The sequence below is a fragment of the Littorina saxatilis genome, linkage group LG9 (genome assembly GCF_037325665.1).
Source record: "Littorina saxatilis isolate snail1 linkage group LG9, US_GU_Lsax_2.0, whole genome shotgun sequence".
Lineage (NCBI taxonomy): Eukaryota > Metazoa > Mollusca > Gastropoda > Littorinimorpha > Littorinidae > Littorina > Littorina saxatilis.
The window spans coordinates 3777207-3801297 of record NC_090253.1 but is presented as its reverse complement, the minus strand read 5'-3'; the positions used below and the strand labels follow the sequence as shown (position 1 = coordinate 3801297).

Genomic DNA, 24091 nt, shown 5'->3' with positions numbered 1-24091 from the left:
CAGTAGCGAGGTCAACGGAAGTCAGTCAGCGGAAGTCTTACGTCGTCACCTATGTAAACATTGAATCTTTGACGCCTCTTAAAGACAACTTACAGATCGTAAAATAGTATATAATGTACCTCATTGGAGAGATTAGTTCTTTTATTTTCCGTTGATATGCCACATTACTCACTTAGATGACGAATTCGTGCCATTATTCTCCTCTGAAAAATCCTACCGAGCGGAAAATAGTTACTTTCGGTTCCGGCGACCTCGATTTGGGTGACGTTGCAAAATTGCCTCGATCATGTGGTTTAATGAACATAATGTATGCATATCATGTGACAAGGTTCCAGAAAATGGCTAAAGCTGACGGTGAGACTTGGTAACATTTTTTTTTATTTTTTTTAGAATTTCTGCGAGCTTCTCAAACTCAAGGGTCACTTTGGCGGTCAATATCGCTGGTTAGGTGAATATGGCCATTTTTGAGCGGGTGTCAATCGATAGTTAAGCCATTTATCTCTTATTTAAACCAGAAACTATGACAATATTTGCTTTCTCCTAGTGCCTCCATGGGTAGTTTTGACACAGGGGTGTTCGTGATCTGGCGCCATTGTTGAAGATCATAGAGTAGCCGCCCCTGATCACGTCTTCGTTACCGCCCCTCGTTACTTTCGATTTCTCTTGTAAGAAAAGTTAACTTAATTTTATCAACTATTATTGACAAACTTGGTGTTAAAATGTAAACATGTACTTGCTTGTTCATGAGTGATTGTGCAATTTCTCACTTGAGCCGGCTGAGGGAGTGTTAGTGAGAATAATTGGCTTGATAGTTCTAGCTACTTGGCCAGTTGGGGAAATTGCATGTTCATGTTGTTGTTTTTTAATATTATTTTTATTTTAAAATTTGTAAAGAGCTTATATTCAGTGATCGCGCTACTGCTAGATATCTTTCAAACCGGTATGACATCATGAGCTGACCACAATGCTCTCACGAAAATCAGTCAACCTGCCAATGCAACCAGTCAAAGGCAAACAATGACTAAATCAATGTTTCTCAATGCCATCGACACGCAGACGTTTTCTGTGGAATAAATTTGGGTTATTCCCCCCTGGTTGTCAAAAAAGTGTTGACGCGCAGAGCCGATGTCAAAATCACCGAGTGACTTGCTATGCCATCGTAGCATCATCAGGCGGTTGACGTACTAGGCCGTGAAGCACTTTCAGTTTCGGCCGTGAAGCAGTTTCAGTTTCAGTGTATGACAAGGGCCTTTTCTGACCTCTTGGAGGCAGAAACAACAGCAATGATCTTTGCTTCATGGTTAAGATAGTACTGACCTCAAATATATATGTGAGCAAAGAGCGGATCTGGTGTGCGTAGGTGATTTTTCAGTATAATCGCATGCCGGCTTTAGCATTCTTCATTTTTGACGTTTCGTTAACACGACCTTGTGACACCAAGCCTCATCAGTTTGTTTTCCATGAGACAATGGCACAATAAGCCATGCGAGTCTCTCTCTCTCTCTCTCTCTCTCTCTCTCTCTCTCTCTCTCTCTCTCTCTCTCTCTCTCTCTCTCTCTTACTGACCATGGATTCTTTATAAAGGATTTTTCTCTCCACTATTTCTTTTCCCCCCGGTCAAAATAATTAACAATCGGTACGTCTGACCGAGCACCCATTTTATTATCGGTATTGGCGAATCTCAATCGGTAAAATACCAGAAATTACCGGTAAACGCCATCTCGACTAAGCTTGTAAAAACAATAGTATGGCACATTTTTTTTAATGATATTTCTTAATTGTACCTATTTATTTATGTATTTATTTATTTATTTTGTTGTTGTAAATCACTAGTCCGCCAAAAGAAATGACAATCATTTTGTGACAATGTCTAAAGACTGACACACTGTCCACTTCTACTCAGTAGATTTGAGGCCTGCTGTAACCTTTGTATATATGACATGGATTACAGATTAAAGATGGAAAAGAAGTACACATAGTAAAAAAATAGATCTTTTTAGAAGATGTAAATGAAAGGAGTTTGTTTTACATAATTATTGCCCCTTTAATGCTACTATTATTGTTTTTATGGTGTGTTCTTTCTTGTGTGGATTTTTGCACTGTCACTGTTGGACTCATGTATGTGCCTTCTTTTTATGTGTACCTATACCTGCTTAGAATGAGACAGTGACATGTTGATGTCACACCACAAAATATGATTTGCATGCTGCATGTTTTCTTTCTCTTTTTATTTATATATTTATTAATTTTTAATTCCTTTTTTATTTCTTTGCTTTTAACATAGAAGCATTTTTTTCCCCAAGTTTAAAACAATGACATATTTTGTTTCAGAGAAAAATGCCCTGGGCATGATTTTAAAACAATGATTTAATCTGAATTTGCACTTTTCAAACTAACTCATAACTCATAACTCATAACATTTTATTGATCCAACAAAGGAAATTAAATTAGTCATCAGCACATATAGGTCATTAATTAATAACTATAAAAGAATAAAAGAAGAAAATTCATAAAACCCATGATATAAAAATACCCTTTTTTCTTGCACACCTGACACACCGACACACCAATACACATGCATACATGCCTACATACATACCTACATACATACATACATACATACATACATACATACATACTATTGGTGTTGAGTAAAATTAATGTAGAGCTAGAGGTAAACTTGTGATTTACATTTCTTTGGGAATAACAGGCAATACAATTTATCCAGTGTGATTTTTTTCTCAATTTGTGATGTTCTAACTTTTAGTTTTAAAGAAATTAATTTTCTCCATTTCTAGATTCAATGGTATTGCATTAAAAGAAAAATACATCAATGTTTAGCAATAGCATGCTACTCAGTAGACATAATGATATTTTACGTATTGTCATTAGTACTTTGAACATTTTTTTATTTTTTTATCAAAATTATTGTGCCTTTTGTGTTTTAAAATGAATAGTACCGAAAGCTAAAGTTTGACCACACATTTCTTAAACAGTTACTCTATTCAAATCCATGTAGCTCGTTACCTAATTGACCTATGGAAATGTAATTGCTTCCACAATATTTGTCTTTAAAAGACCTTTCTAATGGTATATATAAAAGCTCACTTTGACCCCAGTCATTGGGTACAAGTAGTGTTTAAAACCGATTAATGCAGAGGGCTAACTTTTGACCCCACCCTACTTGACGGGTGCCGTTTTCAAATCTATGTAGCTCGTTACCTAATTGACCTATTTTAATTTAATTACTACCGTTGTCTTTGTCTTTAAAATACCTTTCCAATGATATATATATATGCCTATTTTGAAAAAAAATTAAAAATGGCCTGACCTAGCTACACTCAGATAAGCCAACTGTCTCTGGGCATTTTTGTCTGCTATGATACTATAGTATTTATAGAACTAATATGCAAATGAAATATTACAAACATAGCATGGATCGGTTCATCCTGAGATTTCTGTACTAGCTGTACTATGTACGCGTGTGTCACAGTCTGCGTGTGTACCTGTGTGTGCATGTGTACACTGTACTTACGACTGTGAGTGTGAGTCAGCAGTCAGTACAAAACAACAGTTTACACTTGATGACAAACTAGACCTACCCGTGGGCATATTTGCCGAATCCTTTATCAAACCTTGCTTACGGGAAAACTACAGTACAAAGGTACATCACTCATCCGTTTTGCGTTCAGGCAGAGCGTTAGATTTAGACTGAAGATCTGATTTAGCTTTTTTTGTCTTAGTTATTGTTGTTTTTATTGTCAAACTAGGTGCAGAATATGGATGCAATTCACAAGGCGAGAGGACTTTGAAAAGCTGCAGCCAGCTGATGTTCAAGGTCTCAAGCTTTGTACTGATCACTTTGAGGCCAACCAGTAAAACAATCCTGCAGAGAGGATCACTTGTGTGGAATGCTGTCCCGACATTGTTTGCAGTGCCCAATCCACCACCGAAGGTTATAATTTATTTATTGGTTTTAGGTTTTTGCAAACCAATGAAGCACACTATTAAATGCAGGTTGAGTAATGACAAGTTTGAGGCTGATGTAAAAATTGAAAAAAACCAGCATTGTTCCCATCAAATAATGCCTGTTTGCATTTAGCGCAAAAAAATGATAAGGCCAACAAAAAAAAGTTACTTATTTTGGATCGACGTCTTGATTATGATGATATGATGAACTTATTTTGCCAAAAAACAGCCCCAAATAGCAAAAAAAGTATAGGGTCGGCGTCAACAACAAAAAAGTTGTATGTTTCTGGTCACCTGACCCTACCTATGTTTTCCCGACGACCCTGGACTTTTATTTTGCATTTTCAAAATTAAAAGGGGTAATCGAAAATCAATTGTTTTCCTGTTTTTCAACAAAATAAGTTAAAAAGATGGTTTAAAAAAAAAAAAGTTTAGAAAAAAAATCTCCACCTTTAGTCATGTTAGGCCACAAAAAAGTCTGTTTAAGGTAACATATGCCCCCCAAAAATAGCGTCGGTAGGTCGGCTTTTTATTTTTGTATTTTAGCCATCTGAATATTTTAATTTCATTTTTTAATGCCCCAAAAAAGTCTAGGGCCGGTGGGAAAAAAAATAGGGTCGGTCCGGATACTGTAAACAGATTATTTTTTGTTTTGCCTTACGAGAAACATACACTTTTTTGTGTGGCCTAAGACCAATGCCATGACATTGGGAGAATTGTTTCATTGTGACTGGGTGTTGGTTGTGAGTTTGTCAGTTAAAGAGCTGTGCATTTGCAGGTTGCTAGTGGGAGGAAGCCACCATCGCAAAGGGTAGCTACAAATGAAGCCAGCACCGACCTGTCGCCTGATGCACAAATTGTTCAACCAGGTAAGAGATTTTTAACCATGAAGAACACCCTGACATCAAAAAATGTTTAAACCCATCCATTACATAGTTGATAATTGCTGTATAGGGTGACGGGCGCTGTGGCGGGGTGGTAAGACGTCGGTCTATTAACTCGGAAGGTCGAGGGTTCGAATCCCGGTCGCGGCCGCCTGGTGGGTTAAGTGTGGAGATGTTTCCGATCTCCCAGGTCAACTTATGTGCAGACCTGCTAGTGACTTATCCCCCTTCATGTGTACACGCAAGCACAAGACCAAATACGCACGAAAAAGATCCTGTAATCCATGTCAGAGTTCGGTGGGTTTTGGAAACACAAAAATACCCCGCATGCTTCCTCCGAAAGCGGCGTATGGCTGCCTAAATGGCGGGGTAAAAACAGTCATACACATAAAATTCCACTTGTGCAAATAAATGAGTGCACGTGGGAGTTTCAGCCCACGAACGCAGAAGAAGAAGCTGTATAGGGCGGATGCATGGATGGATGAAATTGTACCTGTAGTTCCCACACGTAAAGATGGGAAACATATCCTGTTAGAGGCATGGTGTAACAAGAAACAATTAAGTGGCTCTATTCCCATCCCCCCCCCCCCCCCCCCCCCCCCCCCCCTTTGCGATATAAGCTTCGTGGTTGAAAACGACGTTAAACACCAAATAAAGAAAGAAAGAAAGAGGCATGGTGTGTGAGGAGTTTACCTGGTACTGTTGTCCTAATCAATCAATCAATCAATATAAAGCTTATATAGCGCGTATTCCGTGGGTACAGTTCTAATGGCCTCACCCATTCAGTACTAAACAAGGTCAATTCCATCATTGTTCCACATCGTATCCATAGTTGCTAATACACTTCATTTCTGGCCTGCCTTCCTACGCTATTGTTTATTTTCATTTTGTGATTGAATTACACATGTTTTAATTTCTTCCAGGTTGTAACTTGTTATGGTTATGTTATTTTATGTGTGTTTTGTGTGTGTGTGTTTTCTTTTTTAGATGACATTCAGGCGATCCTGGAGGACATAGGATGTAAAGCATCAAAGTCGTCATCCTCCCCATCCCCTCGTGAAGCGGAACTTCGGCAGAAGGTCAACAAACTGAGGAGCAAGGTTTTCCGATTAGAAAAGAAAACGATGGAACCCCGTGTAAAACGAGCGAGTAAATTAGCCAAGCCTCCCAAGAAAGACTTTGTAATAGAACAGTTGTCTCATATATTATCAGGCGAGGCGAGCTATTTTGCCATTTATGCCTGTTACATATTTACCGGTTATCTGCTGCTGTGTCCAATCCTGGCAGAGACGGAACGCATGTTACCAAGGAGCCGAAGGAGAGTCGATGAGATGAGAGAATGTGATTAACAATTGCCAACTCTCTCCGTACAAAGAGGGTCCAAAATTGTATCAAAATATAGATCGTAGGGAATTCAAAATAAAAAAAAGACAATAGACAAAACATGTACTTCGGCTCATAGAGCCTTCTTTAATTTTTGACTCAAAAGTCCATGCTCCGAGAGTCCTTTTTTTAATTTTGAATTGCCTACCATCTATATTTTTATACATTTTCAAAAAGATTCAACAGTCACCTTCCGTTATTCTTGAACTTGGCTATCCCAGCCTTGCCTCAACATTCGATATTCCTGTGATATTTTTGACGTAAAATCAATTTTTACTGTAAAACACTTCGGCAAGAGGATTGGTCCAAGCAAACAAATAATAAACTTGTAAGATTTTTCCTGATATTTCCGATCAATTGCCTATGGTTTTATTTAGCTAAAAGATTCAAACGTCACACCTATGACTCATGGCTATTTTTAAGGGGAGAGTAGCATCCCTGGTGTGTTGTTTTTGATGTACCTTTTGGTCTGTTTACAGTAACATAGGCACACAAAAAGAGGGTCGGTAGGTCGGTTTTTCTTAATTTTTTTTTTATAACCATCTTTTTAAATTATTTTGCAAAAAAACAGGAACAAAATTGATTTTTTTTTCTTTTTCTTTTTCTCCAAATGCCAAAAAAAAGGTCTAGGGTTGGCGGGGAAAAATAGGGTTGGTCGGGATACCGTAAACAGACTATTTTGCTTTGTTTTGCCTAAGCAATGACTAACAAACTTTCTTTAGGGTCTGACATTGTATATACTATACAATTTTTGGGGTATTAACTAAATACATGTATACAGTTTTTGATTCCTTTTATACTTATTCACAAATTAGCCCCCCCCCCCCCCCCCCCACCACCCCTTTTTTTTTTTTTTTGTAGTCTGCCCTGGGGGCGGGAGGTCTCCTAATTTCGGTTTCTAGGGTCATCTTATGCTTCCCCATGAGCTGAGAACTTAATTTAAAATGGGCCACGATTTTTGTATTTGTATTTTGTAATTGTGCCTTTGTCCAGTCACATGATTTCACTTTGTACTTAAAAACTTGGCACTGTCATCATTTATTGCTATTTATTGTTCAGTTGTTCAGTATTTATTGCTATTGGGCATCAGTTGTTCAGTTGCCCTCTTTCGAATGAGCCATGCATGCATTATGGATGTGTTTAGCGAATTGGGATACCTCAAGCAATGTAAAAGAAGAAACAATGTGAAGCAAACATATAGCACCAAATAAAATAACCGAATCAGAATGGAAACTTCTTCAGTGTATGTGTGTGTGTGTGTGTGTGTGTGTGTGTGTGTGTGTGTGTGTGTTTGCTGTTTTAAATACCGAAAATGTGAAAATAAAGCAAGTCACAACATGAGAAAGATCGACTGTACTAGTCATAACAAAGCAGGAGACAGCATGGTCAGCATGCAGCAAAGGGGAATAACTCATATTTAGCCATTCTCATTTCTAAGCATGCCCAATGAGGAAGTTATCCTTCTTCCCATTGTAGTTTCTTTGATGTAGCCTACTTTCAGGGACACGACTGCCAAATAGTCTCGGCCCGCTCAAAATAACAATGACCGAGACCACACACACCACGCGAGAGAGAAAGACTACAGGGAGGAATGCCGTCATGATGCATTAATTGACGTCAAACACTTTTGACCGTGACGTAATCTTATGCGAGCTTTATCCATAGTCTTGGATAACCACTCACACATAGACTCGGAAATGTTAAAGTTTCTACCACAGACATACACACGCACAAACACACACACACACGCACAAACGCACAAACGCACAGACAGACAAAGTTACGATCGCATAGGCTACACTTCGTGAGCCAAAAAAATATGGTTTTTGGGGAAAAAAAAAAAAGAAAAAAAAATCCCGACCTACCGACCCTATTTTTTGGGCCTATGTTACCGTAAACAGACCTATTTTTTTTCGGCCTTACTTCCCTTCGAGTCTCATTCTATCCCTGACAGGATGCCTTGGTTTTCTTTCTGTGGGTAAGAAATCGATTGTTTACATATTTAGATCTTTTCGTAATGTGTTATGGATATAAGCAGATTCGCGATCGTCGATAATGATTTTTCATGGTGTTGTGTAATTTTTAAATTACATGGAAGACAGTTTCAAGCGAGCTATCTTTCGCGGATGTATTTACTGTGCAAACAACTCTAAAGTGTCACGTGATAATCAACTTAGGCTTCGGCGCGCGCCGGAGCAGACGATTTTTTCTATTACCAGTTGAGAGTGATGCAATCATATATCACGGTCTCCTTCCGACAGCAGTCTCAAACTTTCGACTTGTTTTGACCTTAGAACGATGTCTTTATTATAACTGTGAAGAATAGAACGGAGATCACTGTCGAAGTCGGCCAATCTGCAATCATTTTCGTCTCGCGAACACTCAGGGTTTAGCCTGGAAGAAAAAGACAATGGGACATTTGTCCCCCTCAACCAAATTCTAATGGGACATTGCTTTTTTACGTGGGTCTGTGTTTCGATCGATATTGCTTGTGTTGACAGTTTCCACAGAGGTAAACGCGCAAGCACAGATCGGTCCCGTACAGATAGTTAGTAGGATTGGTTGAATACTAATGAATGACATTTTCAAAGTCAATCACAGCGCGTTTCACAAACTCGCAAGCCGGTTGCTCGGCTTGGCGCCCGTTTTTGCTTAGGTCTTTCCGAACACTGTACTCCCGTGAAAACTGGTGCATGTGGTGGCGCAGTGGTACGTAATCTCAGTGCGCCCTTTGACGCACTGAAGGAAATTCCAATGGGACATTTTGAGACGTTATGCGCCAATGGCGCAAGGCGCACTAGTAAATGGTACCCTGACACTGATCTCAAAATGCTCGCGAAAAACATAGGGGAGATAACTCTGTATTCTTGTTTTGATAGATTCGCGCAATAATTCAGCATGCTGTCAGAGAGAAACTGGCGATAACCGTGGACCGATGATTATCAGAATGCAGTAAGACATGATTGATTGATTGGTTGATTGATTGATAAATATTGTTTAATGTCTCTTCCGAATGTTAACGCCGTTGGAGACCGCTGCAAGTTTGTTAATGTTACCTTTTTCAGTTCAGTTCACGTGCTAACGTTCATGCTTAAAACTATTACAATCAGGTCTTATCTCTGTAAAAAGAAGGTTCTAAAGCTTTCACTTTCACATTTTGTACTTCAAATCTGGTTAAAAATCTTGATCTCTTTTAAAAAGTTAAAAATCTTGTCACATGTACGTAGATGCATGATGCTGACAATGGTTATTACACCCCCGGTATAGGGGTGTGTATAGGATTCGCTCGATGTGTTTGTTTGTTTGGGTGTGTGTTTGTGTTCGCATATAGATCTCAAGAATGAACGGACCGATCGTCACCAAACTTGGTGAACAGGTTCTATACATTCCTGAGACGGTCCTTACAAAAATTGGAACCAGTCAAACACACGGTTAGGGAGTTATTGGTGGATTAAGATTCTACAAGGACTTATAGAGGGACATGTTAATGGTCAAAGGGAAATAACCTTCTCAGTTGGTGGCAGTGAGAATGGTTATTTCCCTTTGACCAACGGGGGTGTTTTTCCTACCTCGGAGGAATTTCTTATTGTGATAGAAAATGATCCGCCACACTGATGAAAGGAGCATATATATTATATTACACCATCAACTGGAAGTCACGTGCAGGTAGCCTCCATTTTCCAATCCCCATCTGCTGCCATTGGTTTAAACAATGTTTTATTAAATCAAACATGATACAATAACACAACGACAAAACAATAGGGACACGAACTCAAGCGATTGCTATAAGTATTACGCGCCCTGCGTACGTAGTTGGACAATAACTCAAATATGATGTCGGACATGACATTACTAATAAACTGTGGAACTATCTAGATCAAATCATAATTAAAGTAAACCAGAAAGAATAAGACAAAGCTAACAGGAGGAAGAGGGCGGGGGTATGGAGGGGGAGGAAAGAACGGTAGATACATATGAAAGATGAAGGTGGTTAGCGCATATAAAAAAAAGAATATATACGTACTACATTATAAATTGCAATCCAGTGGCAGATAAGCAGCAGTTCGCTAAATATATAGTTGAAGAATGCAAATAAAATAAGGCTGCCATAAGGGAAGTATCATCATTAATACGAATATCACCAATACGGCTGCTGTGCATGAGTTGCATGCCTGTGGAGTCTTCAGCAGACCTAGATTAACGTCAGCAAGATTAACGTCAGCAAGATTAACGTCAGCAAAAGAACACCATGAAGCCTGAGACAATAAAACGGCATTATTGCCGACGTTTGATCTGCATCAGCATTCACCAAGAAAGCTAATAGAAACAGAAAAGTGTGCATGCGTTGTTGTTGTTGTTGTTGTTGTTGTTGGTGGTGGTGGTGTTGGTGGTGGTTTGTTTGTTGTTTATTTACTTGTCATATAAACTGGGTTTTTTGTTATTGCTTTTTTAAAATATTTTACCACGGCCACTTAGGTTTTTATTTCTACTTCTTCTTCAGAATACAGAATACAGTATTTATTGAGCCAAGTGACATTAAAAGACATTTAAAGCACAAGGAATTTCGCGTAGTGTTGGTAAAATCACGCACACACACACCCACACACACACTGACACACACACACACACGCCCACACATACACCGACATACACACCAACACACACACGCCCACACTACAGCAGTCACGATCACACCATCACACGCAGGGCAGACATGAGGTAAAACAAATGACAATCATCTATTAAAAGAAAATGTACAAAGAGTGGTCTAAGATGCTGGTGGAAGGGTCTACACAGAATACAATTTTATAATCTAATGCATAGTTAGAACTAGCCCATCCCCTCCACCCACCCACTCATGAATAACTAAAATAATGCAGCTAAAGAAAATGTTGAACATTTGGAAATCAGGAATCACACATCAAAGTCCCACTCAACCCCCCCCCCCCCCCTCCCCACCACCACCACCACCACTACCTAACACTGAGTCACAGGATGTGGTGAGCTCACCGCCAGCAGGATCACCGACTGCGAAGCTGCCCAACTGAGGGATAGGAAACAGCTTGGGGGAACATGTATCTGTTTCACATGGAAACTAAGCCGACCTTCACCTTATCTTAAATCGCCAGGGGTGAAAGTTCAGACAGTCGAGAAAACGTCAAGGTCACTTGAAAGAGAGTTGAGTCATGTACTTTCGGTGTTTAAGAACACTCTACAGGTAACCCCGAGCACCCCATCCCTGACCTAAACCGGATACTAATCGGGTACACAGAGGAATCTCAAGGTAAACGACCATACTTTTCGCTGACCTGTGGCCACTCAAGCTGTTGCGACGGTTTGCGGACAGAACTATATGTGTACAGTACAAGAATGAGTTACATAAATTATACCGGCGTGCGATACACAGTGACAGTCAGGAATTCTAAGAGACACACACAGACACGCACTCAGATTTTATCTCTCTCCCTCTCTCTCTCTCTCTCTCTCTCTCTCTCTCTCTCTCTCTCTCTCTCTCTCTCTCTCTCTCTCTCTCTCTCTCCCCCCCCCCCCCCCCATCGTCTGTACATGTGTGTGGGTGGGTGGGTTTTTGTTTTACTCACATTTACAATTTGCATAGACATACTCATAATACTGTGATAAATGACACTAGTCGCTTCGTGTTACATTTACCTCCACAACTAAGACCGTACCAATCTCTGTATTTTACTTTGTCTGGCTGTCTCTGTTTGGATGTCTGTCTGTCTGGCTGTCTCTGTCAAGTTTGGACCCTCACACATTCCCCATCCCAACCCCCCCCCCCCCCCCCCCCCCCCCCCCCCTTTGCAAGCCAATTAATCAAAGTGGGCCCAATTAGAACACACGTGTTACCTCCCGTTGGGAAGATAGCATATAAACTGACGTCAATCAATAAATGCTGACATGTATATCTCGTGGTGGTGGTGGTGTTTTTTTGGGTGGGCTGATGTGGTGGTGATTTGAGATGGCTACTAAAGACGTTATGGTCAAGTTCGATCAATACAAAATATGAGCACTGATGGGATACTTGTGAAACAGACAGACAGACATCATAGGTCGTACCATGCCATATTATTTGTGTAAAACAGGAACGCAAAAAGCTGGAGCCAAAGGGGGGGGGGGGGGGGGGGAGGTCGAGATGGTAAAAGTTATTATGCGGAGTTCACTTCATTTATCCTGGAATGCGTATCGACAGAAGGTTTAAACACTAGAGAAGGCGGGGACGGGAGGGGGGTGGAGAGAGATAGAGGGACAGAGACAGACAGAGAGATAGACAGACAGACACAGACACAGACAGACAGAGAGAGAGGGAGATTTCACAGTTCACAACGGTTTGCACAAGAACATCCAAACGGACACACACAAACAAACAAGAAACCAAAATCAAAAACAAGTTACAAACAAACACACATACCAACATTTAGGGAAAGATCAAAAACACAGGTACACCTGGGGGAGAAGAACTCAATACCAGACTGGGAGTGCGTACAGGCGAAGTGTTCAGACAGCGACATGACGCAGCAACCCTGCAACGTCCCAGTGACTGTAACACTGACTGGACACTTAAAGGTGACTAATATTTCCTGACCAGCTGGCATGCCGGTAGGAGATAGCAAAAATTGCTGACTACGCGAAAATGATATTCGTGTACAGTCATCTCAGGCGAATCTGCGTCTTGTTCGAGTCGCGGAAGTTTTCCTCTACTACATGTATGGTTTAAAGGCACACTTCTTCTCGTGAAAACCGTTCAGCACATGCACTTTCTTTCTTTATTTGGTGTTTAACGTCGTTTTCAACCACGAAGGTTATATCGCGACGGGGATAATCAATTGTTTCTTGTTCACAAAAGCACTAACCAAAAATTTGCTCCAGGGGCTTGCAACGTAGTACAATATTATCACCTTACTGGGAGAATGCAAGTTTCCAGTACAAAGGACTTAAAGGCACAGTAAGCCTCCCGTAAACCATCACAGATACGGTCAGGCTTTTACACACAGTACAAACACCCTTTCATTTAAACACTCACCGATTGAGAACATCCCAGGTGCCCTCCGTAAAGAGCGAACAATTTTCAAAGAATTTATTTTTGCGTGGTTTATCTTACCCCTGAGCCATCGTGAACCCGTGTGATCCAGTTTCCCTTTTTCACAATGTAGTCGTCAGTTAGTTATTTGAATGCGACTCGATGTGAGCTTATTTACAGTAGCACGTTTTTATGCACGAAACAAACGGCTGTGGTTCACAAGAACTCTAGCGATGGCTTTTGACTGTTGAGAGGAACGGCGATATGCATGATAAACCGTCGTCTGCTACGACCCTTGCGTGACCCTGCTTCCGGGTTTTCTTTTTTCAAACTTTCACAACTTCGAATTGTACTGATCTTGTCTTGATGAAAAAAGAATTCTTTTATGATAAAAGAATGTTTGTGTAACAAGCTGTCAATTTATTATTTAGATTTTAAAAGTTAGGTCTAGCGCAAAAACGCACCATGGTCCAAAAACATTTTGATAATCATCGATTCACGGCTATCGCCAGTTTACATCGATAGAATGAGACCCGAAGGGAAGTATAACTCATGTTTGACCTGAGTTCAGGATGGGTCCAAAAAGTGTTCGAGACAATCTGCAAAGTTAATTCTTTAAAAAATTGCTCGCTCTTTACGTAGGGCACCTAGGATGTTCCCGTTTGGTGAGCGTTCAAATGGAAGGGTGTTTGTACTGTGTGTAAAAGCCTGACAGTATCTGTGATGGTTTACGGGAGGCTTACTGTCCGGGCGTGATTTCCGGTATCATAACAGCCGTCCAACACCAAAACGAGGCGCCATTGTTGTAGAAGACCAAGTCCACGAAAATAAATTCTTTGAAAATTTCTCACGCTCGACAGAAAGCAGCCAGGATGTTCCCGTTCGGTGAGCGTTCAAATGGAAGTATGCTTGTACTGTATGTAGACGCTCGGGGAGCTCTGTGATGGTTTACGGGAGGCTTACTGTGCCTTTAACATTTCTTACATGTGTTTCCAACTTGATAAAGAGACCAACGCACTAACAGTGCTTTGGGACAATTTTGTCACACACGAAAGTTCGTTGTCACGATAACGATGAACTCTTGCCACCGGCAAGCTGTCGCTGCCCACTGCCCCACAACGCCATACCATGCACCAGGATTAAAATAACTGAGGTAAACCGTCACATAGTGAGACTGGTGAGATGTGGCGCGCGGCCCAAAAACGGCGAGCAAGCGAAAATAAGAAATTGAAACTACGAAGTCGATGAACCCTTTTATCGATACTAGGGTCGGATGGTGCAATATGTATGTGTGCGTTTCTTAGCGTGCACAGCGATTCCTAAAAAACTAACCGACTGGTATTTATGAAACCTTGCATGTGAGATCTTCCTGACAATATCCCGACATTTGTTATATCTTTTCAATAAATGTACTTTATGACGTCATATCCGGCTTTTAGTGAAAGTTAAGGCGGCACTGTGACGACCTCATTTTCAACCCGCCAAATTGATTGAAATTATAGTCTTGCAATATTTGGCTCAATCAGGACGGTGGGATTGCATTTCAGCGTGGAAGCTTAAAAAATAATCAATTAGTTAGCTCATTAAAGTTGTCATTAAAATCTATTTTTATCTCAAATTTTTAATAATGATTGCATTGCATTTCTTATCTTTACCTGAAAAATATCCGAAAATATATAGATATGTTATGTTTACTCTAAACGTGTGCTCAGAATGAAAAAAACATCGGTTTAGCAACCCAGCTCGACCCGTTTCGGTTTACTCTCTCTCTCTCTCTCTCTCTCTCTCTCTCTCTCTCTCTCTCTCTCTCTCTCTCTCTCTCTCTCTCTCTCTCTCTCTCTCTCTCTCTCTTGAAAACATTTTAAACGAACGTGTTCCTTCGACTTATTGATGAATATGACGTGAGGGATTCACCAAGGCGCACAACTCAGATTATACTTCTTGACTTTAAAAAAATAAAAATAAAAATAAAAAAAATAAAAAGGTCACGTGCGTATGGAAATTTTTCAACGTCCTCGAATGACTGGGTCTACACAATGTAGCTAGCGTTGGTCTTGGTTTCTGGTGCAAGCTACGGAGGCGGCTGTATCTATTCACTCGGTGCAGACTTTTCAAGGTTACTGACTAGTACAGGGGTGGAAAGCCCGTGGAAGGGGAACATGCCCTCAACTTTCAATTTCCTTATTTGCCCCAATGGCCGGTGGAAAACTACGCACCGCGAAGAGACCAGGGCGACAGGAAGATAGAAAAGACTATTTAAGCTGATAACAGAAGCTATGTAACTCATAACTAATTTACTCGTGTCCCAGAAAACCCCCAGAAAGGTCATACTACGGCCAGGCTATCAAAATTCAACTAAGTCAAAGAAAAGAGAACCTTACACTGAGAATCAACACGAATCAAATCTGAGCTAATTAGAATTGATACCATGCGCAGGGACCAGGGATCGCGCATACCAGCAATTCCTAGTACCTTGTACTGGTAAATACTTTTGTTAAAATACCAAAAAGAAAAACTGATCTGCAACAGATCAGTCAGTCATGAATACCTTTTCATACTTTGTTTGACGAATTTGCTTCCGTAAAACTATGTTGTATTTGTTGTACTAACTGGATTTGGTCGCTGTCAAATTGGGTGACCTTTTTTTGCATGAGAGCCAGAATTCGCATACTGCTAGAGAAATTTTGCCGGGGTTGAAAAAGGCCTCGCGCGATCATAGGCTTAACTCTGTCAGAGACTGTATAGTGCACATATATATATACTCTACAGCCTCTGACTCTGTGTATCCAATAGGCCTACCTCTGACTCTGTGTATCCAATAGGCCTACCTTTCACCCCAAAACTAGAACGACAGACATAGACACGTGCGGACAAAAAACCCAATATACAAACTTCGTCCAAATGCGATACGGGTTTAAAAATTGCCTGGCACAATCACTGGCCAATCTCGTCTGTATCAAGAACCTGGAAACTCTGACGACAGACACGGGCACGTGTAACAAAAAAATGACGTGATTTGTCAAATCCGTCGTACCTCTCTCTCCCTCTCTCTCTCTCTATCTCACCCACTCTCTCTTTCTCTCTCTCACACACGCACGCACGCGAAGCCTTTTAGCAGATAGTACATGTATTCGATCCATCCCTTGGATCCACCATCCTTTGGGTCAATTTACCTTCAGTTCATCATCTCTGACTCAGATTTAGCCTTGAAATAGCATCCCTCGGATGTATTTCTCCTTGAATGCATCATCCTTGGGTCCGTTTACCTTCATTAAGTCATTAAGTCATTTCTTGGACTCATTTACCCTTGGGTTATCATCTCCTTGATTCATTTACCCGTGGACCCACCATCCCTTGCCTTTGGTCCATCATCATTGGATCCACATTTACCCGTGGACCCACCTGACCATCCCTTGCTTTACTCTTGGATCCAACGTACCCTGCATCACCTTCGATTCATCATATCTTGGTTGGTCCGGTGTCAGTTTTTTCCCTGTGAATTGCTTAATAAAAAATGTTATATCTATCCCCCTTCTTGCTCGATGATACAACCGTAAGCAACCTCTGCCTCCACAGTAAACAGAAAAATGTCTCTGCACATGCTAGATGTTTGTTGTTAACAAATAAGGTATACATAAGATCTGATTGCAAAGAGACAAACTGCAAAACACAGTAACGGAAAATTGTCTTGAAAAGGCCTGAGCAGATGCATGGGAAGTAAGAGGTAAGTGAAACATTGTGAAACATCAGCACGGCATTGACTTACCAGAAGACAGTTTTTGTTTTTTTGTTTTTTAATGGTCAACAAAGTACGCAGTGTGGTTTATTGACTGACAAGGGTGAAACTAAAGTCAACTTCGATGTGTCCTCATACGATCTCTAACTATATTCAACACTGTCTTCCAGCGGAATTGAACCAAACCAAAATGACTGCAATTTTTAAAAAAAACTTTCTTTCACACGTGCAGGCTGTGACAGGCTATGGGCGACCTTGAACTTCCTTCCAAGGTGAATGGAAATAAACATACAACCCTGATGGTGCATCCATATCTTGTTGTTGATCTTATGGTTTTTGTTTATTTGTTTGTTGGCTCGTTTTTGTTGTTGCTTTTTTTGGGTCTCAATATTGATAGTTGTAGTTTTTGTTTTTGGACGAGGAAAAAATAATCCTAAAGGAGGCTACTCCTGTTGATAAGTTTTCTAGTTAGTGGTGATGTTGTTTTTGTTTGTTTGTGTGTTTTGTTTTCTTTTGTTGCTTACTTAAGATCACTGTTTGCTGTGCCTGTGTGCACTCTCATTGTGCATGTGTGTGAATGTGTGATTTAACTGTGTATTTTGTTAGCTTAAAACGCCCTATGGGCCTAAAGCCAAAATAAAACCTTGAAAACCTTGAAACCTTGGTATCATCCTAACCCCCACCCTCACCCCCTGCATGCCTCTTTCCTTTTAACCAATTATTGTTCATACGGCATACACAACCACATATACATGTATATTCAAAACAGAAAACCTTTGTGCATGAGTGTAATACTAATAGTTGAAGTATAAGCGCTGCAACTATTGAAACTTAAAGGCACAGTGCAGCTCACAGCCTTCGTTTTGCGTTTTTGTTGCAGCTGAGTGCATTTACAGTTCAAAAATCCTCCTATGGTAGTAAAACAACCCCAAAACTACCCAACGACGACATCTGTGAAGCTCGACAGTTTCTTGTTCACGCGAGTGCATAAATTAACCTAGTTATTACGTGGTGTTTGGTCGGAGTTCGATTCAACTGAGTGATTCCGGCCTCCATTTTGTTTTACACAAACTCATGATGACGTCTGACATAGTTTGCTAGTGCTGTGTCTTTTTGTGCATGATGTGGTGATCTACCTGATCTAAATTTAGATCCAAAAATATGCCAAGACCAGCCGGGTCCGAGTACGAAATTAATTCGTAAAAAAAATCGCAGTTCTTGACTCTTTGGGTGTAAGTCAATGAAACTTGGTAGTTCTTCTAACGGATAGCTGCCTGAGGTATGACTAAAAGCCCCAGGGGCTCCGTGCACCTGGATTTGACAAGTTCAGTACCTTTAAATAGAGATGAGAGTGTGCAATGGCAAAAAGGGAAGGAATACTTTTCAAAATTAGAAGAATAAAATGTCAAGATTTCTGTAGATTTTCTTAACCCTTCATGAAGAGAAAACAGGCAATGATTCGTGCATGACCATAGCGCTGTTCACTGATTGAATAAAACTGTTCAAAATTTTCATACTAAACTGGATACCAGTTGAAGCTAAAATGGAGAAATTCCTCCGAAAGGTGGACAAATCTCATCTGTGTTTAAAAACCGAAACCTTCACTTGCAACAATACAAGTGAAATACCAACTTTATTACCACATGGACACACACCTGCTGCAGCCAGCTTCTTTTCTGACCAAGAAAACAGCGAGCATAAATAAGTACAAAACATTAAGGGAAAACATAAAGACCCACCAATGAACACATGCATTTCCAAATTACTGTAGCCAACCAGCCAACAAATCAACAACCAGCCAACTACTGAACTAGGAAACTAATTCGATCTCTCCATTCACTGAGAAGTGTTGATCCTGACAAACCAATGCTACTCTTTTGCTAGCTACCAAGTGAAAAATGATTAAAAACATTTGATATCACTGGTCTGTCTGCATACATGTATTTTTGTATCGGTCAAAATGCACCTGTAGACTTTCAATGGGCTAAAATACAGAAACTCAATGCAATACTGTCCTTCGCGAGAAACAACAAAAATTTTGCAAAAATTGCAGTCGGATCAGCAGTTTGACCTGAAGCACCTGTGCAAGGGTACACATTTGCCAAAATAGCCATACATGTTCATGTCTTTGACAATACTTGGCAGTTCTTGATGTCACCTTTCCCCCATCGTGAAAATGTTTGTCAATTTTGCCAAAATGATGGCAACATTTTCAGCGATTTGAAAATAAGTTTTGGCATTTTACTGATTGCCAACCCCAAAGAACATCTTGACTATTGATTGAAAGACTGGCACTGCTCTTAGCCAGAGTAAAAAAAAATATCACTCATTTGCTAAGGTCATTTTTGAAACATTTATCGAAGAAATATTGAAATCATGACATCAAATGTTGAGGGATACATACATAAACGGTAAAGCCTCCACAAGCAACCCTTTATTTAAGTGAACAAGTCGTGTCCTTTCTCTCAGCAAAACCTACGAAAGTTACCAACCAACCGACCAAACAAAAAGACAATGACAAACCATCCAACCAGAGATCAAAGAAAAGAAAAGATAAAGAAACAAGAGGCGACAAACAGTAACACAAACTCAATCACTCCGTCACACATACACACACACACACACACAGTAAGCATAGGTGACACTGTGCAAGAAAGCGAGACACTAGATCTAGATCTGTCTGTCTGCATGTAGCCTACTTACAGGGACACGACTGCCAACTAGTCTCGGCCCGCTCAAAATAACAATGACCGAGACTTTCAGTAATTCCTTCGCGTGACGTCTAACCCTCTTACGTCATAATGTGACGTCTTCAAATGACGAAATGTTAAAGTTTCTACCACAGACATACACACGCACAAACAAACACACACACACACGCACACACGCACAAACAGACAAAGTTACGATCGCATAGGCTACACTTACGTGAGCCAAAGAATGAGACAACCAACCAACCAACCAACCAACCAACCAACCAACCAACCAACCAACCAACCAACCAACCAACCATCCAACCAACCAACCAACCAACCAACCAACCAACCAACCATCCAACCAACCAACCAACCAACCAACCAACCAACCAACCAACCAACCAACCAACCAACCAACCAACCAACCAACCAACCAACCAACCAACCAACCATCCAACCAACCAACCAACCAACCAACCAACCAACCAACCAACCAACCAACCAACCAACCAACCAACCAACCAACCAACCAACCAACCAAAGAAAGAAGTAAAGAGAAAAAAACAACGAGACAAATATAATCACAGTGGAACCCTCCTTTTAAGACCTCCGAAATGTGATAAAATAGGGTCTTTAAAGGGATATAAATATACAGAGGTTATGAACTGAAAATCTAAATAAAAACATGGTCTTAATAGGATGAGTGTTGAATTTGGGGAGGGGGGCGGGGGGTGTCTTAAAACAAGGGTTCCACTGTTAAACTGACCAGCCCCAGTCAACCAAAGAAAGAAGATCGTGTAAAGAAAGAAATAATGAGACAATTACAAGTACAACAAACAAACACAACAGACTAAACACTCAGCCTACCTGCCAATTCTTGGCTGGTTCCTCAAACTCATACGAGTCAAAGTCCTCCTCAGGCGCAGTGAAGATGAGATAGCCGATATAAAGTGTCACGGTCCCTCCAACCACCAGCAGAAATTTGCGTGCAATATGTCTGTTAGTGCTAGGCCCCACTGCATGAACTGTTTGTGAGCCTCGACCCTCTGCAAAGAAAGATATTATATATAAGAAATCCTTGATAAAGTTAATGTATGTACAGTGGTGCCCGTATCGAGAGGACACCTCCCAGGTAAGGACACCGACTTATTCCATTTTCTATTTGCATGACCAAAATATACCTACCGTAACAGGCCACCTGCAATGTAGGGACATTTTCGGCAGGTCCTTAGGGTGTCCTTTCATCACAGGTACCACTGTATTGTAACTACATCTAGTACTAATCATTGTCAAAAAAGAAAAATAGGAGGAAACAAAGAAAAAAGGCACAGAGGTAGATCAAATCACAGAGACCATAGCTAAGAAACTAAGTACATCTACAATTTAGCCATACATTAAAAATAACAAAATGACACAGTCAAAAACCACTACATTTTTATGCAGTGCTAAAATGAACACTGTCATTTAATTCATCATCAAAAAATTGTAAAGCGCTTTGAGCTGTGGAGAAGCGTTATATATATAAATGTTTTATTATTATTACTGTATTATCAAAATAATTAAACGACTTCCTGAACAAAAGGTGACAGCTAGAGAGTGGAACACAAGCAGATCAAACATCTATCTAACTTTGCTTCAAAACACTTGTGATGCATTTTATTTTGACAATGCATGAAAGTTGCTGAGAAGTTACTCAACATCACATTCTGTCGCATCTATATATATAACAAAGGTGAAATCTACTTCTATCCCTCTCCTCCTCACCCCCAGCTTCAATCACAGTTATGTAACCAGACTAAATTTTAGGGTATTTATCATTCAGTGGTCCAGTTATCAAAAAAGGAGTCGTAGACGCAGGGATTATTTTCTTAATTTATTTAGCGTATGAAGGCTTGGGCATGGAATGAACACCCTGTTAACAAATGAACAAAACAAAACTGAAGGCTTGGGCAAGGAATGAACACCCTGTAAACAAATGAACAAAACAAAACTGAAGGCTTGGGCAAGGAATGAACACCCTGTTAACAAATGAACAAAACAAAACTAAGTACCAAAACAAGACCAGAAAATAATTCAAATAAATAGAATGATATTTTGTTTACAATTACTCTTGAGAAACTAGCTAAAGGCAAATAAACTTAAAAATAATAAATGGAAAGCAGCAGTGCATAAATTATTAAATAGTTCAGATTATTTCAGACCCTAAAGTAGCATGCGCCAAGGGCTAGAGTTGTCTAACCTATTTCCGGTTAGAGTTATCCCGGGTGGCGTCCTTGTCACGAGTTGCCACGGTGGCATTTTTTGTGGAAAGAAAGCAGCAATTTGATTGGTTTACGAACCGAAAAAGGCCCAGTAAAATTCGAGGATACATTGGTGCATGTGATAAAAAAGCCTGTAATTTTTTACAAGAGCGATTAACCCAGGTAAAACATGGATATTTTCAACTAACCACCTTTAACCAGCTAGTGGTTGCATTTTTTAGGTGCCTTAGCATTAATTTGATCGATACAGATGAATGGGAGTGCATAAATATTTCCATAACGTGTCCAAAATTGATAATTTCGGTAATTAGATAGTTTCGATCTGACATAATTGTTTGTCTGAAAAGACGGCTTGGGCCTTGACCTTGACCTTCTGCCATCTTCGAGGAACGTGCAAATCTGATTTTTTTTGGTTTTAATAAAGGGTCATTTGATCGTGGAGTGTCATTCAGTACAAACTTCATATGAAAGCACACATTGTTGCATAATTAAAACAGCATATTTGGTTTTGCTTCTTTTCTGTCTTTGTAGATAACTGAAAACAAACCAATCGCCCAAGACATGTAACTCTTCATTTTTTCCCCCTGTTGTTCTCTCCCTTTTCTGAGGTCTTCTCCAGTAAATATATTTGTGATTTTGTTGTTGTTTTTGTTTGAAAAAGTGTACTGAAAATGTTTCTTTTGATTTTCCATATGTTGCTGAAGACTCTACAGCACATTCATTGGAGGGACAAAAAAGACATTATTTTTTTGGTGTAAATATTCGATTTTTTGACATTAAATTTTGTTTTGTTCAAATAAAAAACAATGTTTTTTTTTTTAAAAGCATCCTCAAATTCAATTTTGGAGTTATTTATTCCAGTGTGCATATTATACTACACATTGTTGTGTAGCTACAATACCATTGGTGCCTTTAGTTTTGTTACGCCCTCGGAGTGACGCGTTTTGAAAAAAAATTGAGAAAGACTTTTTTTTTTCTTTTCTTTAATTTTTTTTTTTAAATTAACTCTTTTATTTCTATGTATTATTTCAATTGATTAGTCATTTGGACATACCAAAGATGTGTTTTCAATAGTTAAATATTTTTTTTTTTACTTGTATTTGTAAAAAAATCATTGACTCATCCTACCTAAAGTCTAACCTTATGCTAATCAGCTTCACTCTGTACCAAATTCTGACACTGATGTATGCTGCTGTCCCTTTTAAAATAATTGTTACTGTTAGTTCTACTCTTGTGAATAAACCCATAGACTAAATACTCATCTGTTGTTCTACTGATGCGGCTGAGAGTGTGATTAACCTATAGATGTCATTGCCATAGCCTCCAAATACCAATATCATCATAAACAACTAAAATCATAGTATTACAGAGTGTACATCTGTCTGAGAAAGAGACTGACCTGATGCATAGCGTATGGGTGTAAACCTACAAGGCACTTGTGGGATTGTGCGACCAAATGCATAGTATCGAAAAGGATTGGCTCCTCCAGACCTTGGCGGCATCAATAAACATCTGCACACAAAAAAACAATAGATGCTCAATTTATCAAAAGGCTGCATGGTGCTATTGTGTCCTTCTACTGTTATAAATTAAGTAAATATCAACTTTGTGCCAGTAAAAAACAAAATTAAGGGTGCTAAACAAGCTCAACATGTGTAGCTGTTATATGTTCACTTACACAACTCTTTTTATGTTAAACGTAGTTGATCAACCTTGAAGTGATCTTTGCGATCATGTAGTAATGTTGTCAATTGTACGACTTAGACTAAATACAAAATCCCTAACTAATAACTTGCGGTTGCATTTATTAAGATACATCTTGAGGAACCTGCAAGAACTTCTGTACTAAGGGACTCCGAAAAGTTTACCTCAAGCAGCGTGAAGCCATGTTGTTGCACGATTACTGGTGTTTAGAGTTATCGCTCTTGATTCTTAAATTGCTCCGATCTTGTGTTTCAATTTTATTATCAATTTCCATTCTTCATCGCGCTATAAAAAATACAGAGCTTATATATAAACATAGGAAACATACCTAGATTAGAATGAAATATAAAAAGGATTATAATTAATACATATAAACGAAAAGAAGACACAACCGTAAATGGTAACGATCTAGTCAGATT

The 24091-nt window shown here is 39.7% G+C and overlaps 1 protein-coding gene and 1 long non-coding RNA gene across 2 annotated transcripts; one reads left to right on the top strand and one right to left on the bottom strand.

Annotated features, from left to right (window-relative positions):
- The first annotated feature begins 3344 nt into the window (after positions 1-3344).
- On the top strand, positions 3345-7698 carry LOC138975114 (uncharacterized). The gene is made up of 3 exons (XR_011458512.1): positions 3345-3955; positions 4748-4838; positions 5841-7698. It is a non-coding gene; the product is annotated as an uncharacterized lncRNA (long non-coding RNA).
- Positions 7699-20565: 12867 nt separating this feature from the next.
- Positions 20566-23882, bottom strand: LOC138977010 (uncharacterized). The gene is made up of 3 exons (XM_070349900.1): positions 23837-23882; positions 23368-23480; positions 20566-20753 (listed from the first exon to the last, which is right to left on the bottom strand). Exons 1-3 carry the CDS (start codon positions 23854-23856, stop codon positions 20566-20568), a joined length of 321 nt encoding a protein of 106 aa, XP_070206001.1. The 5' UTR covers positions 23857-23882.
- Positions 23883-24091: the final 209 nt, after the last annotated feature.

Excerpts from the sequence above, each read along its gene's own strand:
- LOC138977010 (XM_070349900.1), bottom strand. The coding sequence starts at position 23,856 with ATGGCTTCACGCTGCTTGAG. Across the intron at positions 23,481-23,836 it reads ATGGCTTCACGCTGCTTGAG|ATGTTTATTGATGCCGCCAA; the intron begins GTAAACTTTTCG and ends TTTTGTGTGCAG. Across the intron at positions 20,754-23,367 it reads ACCCATACGCTATGCATCAG|AGGGTCGAGGCTCACAAACA; the intron begins GTCAGTCTCTTT and ends CTTTCTTTGCAG.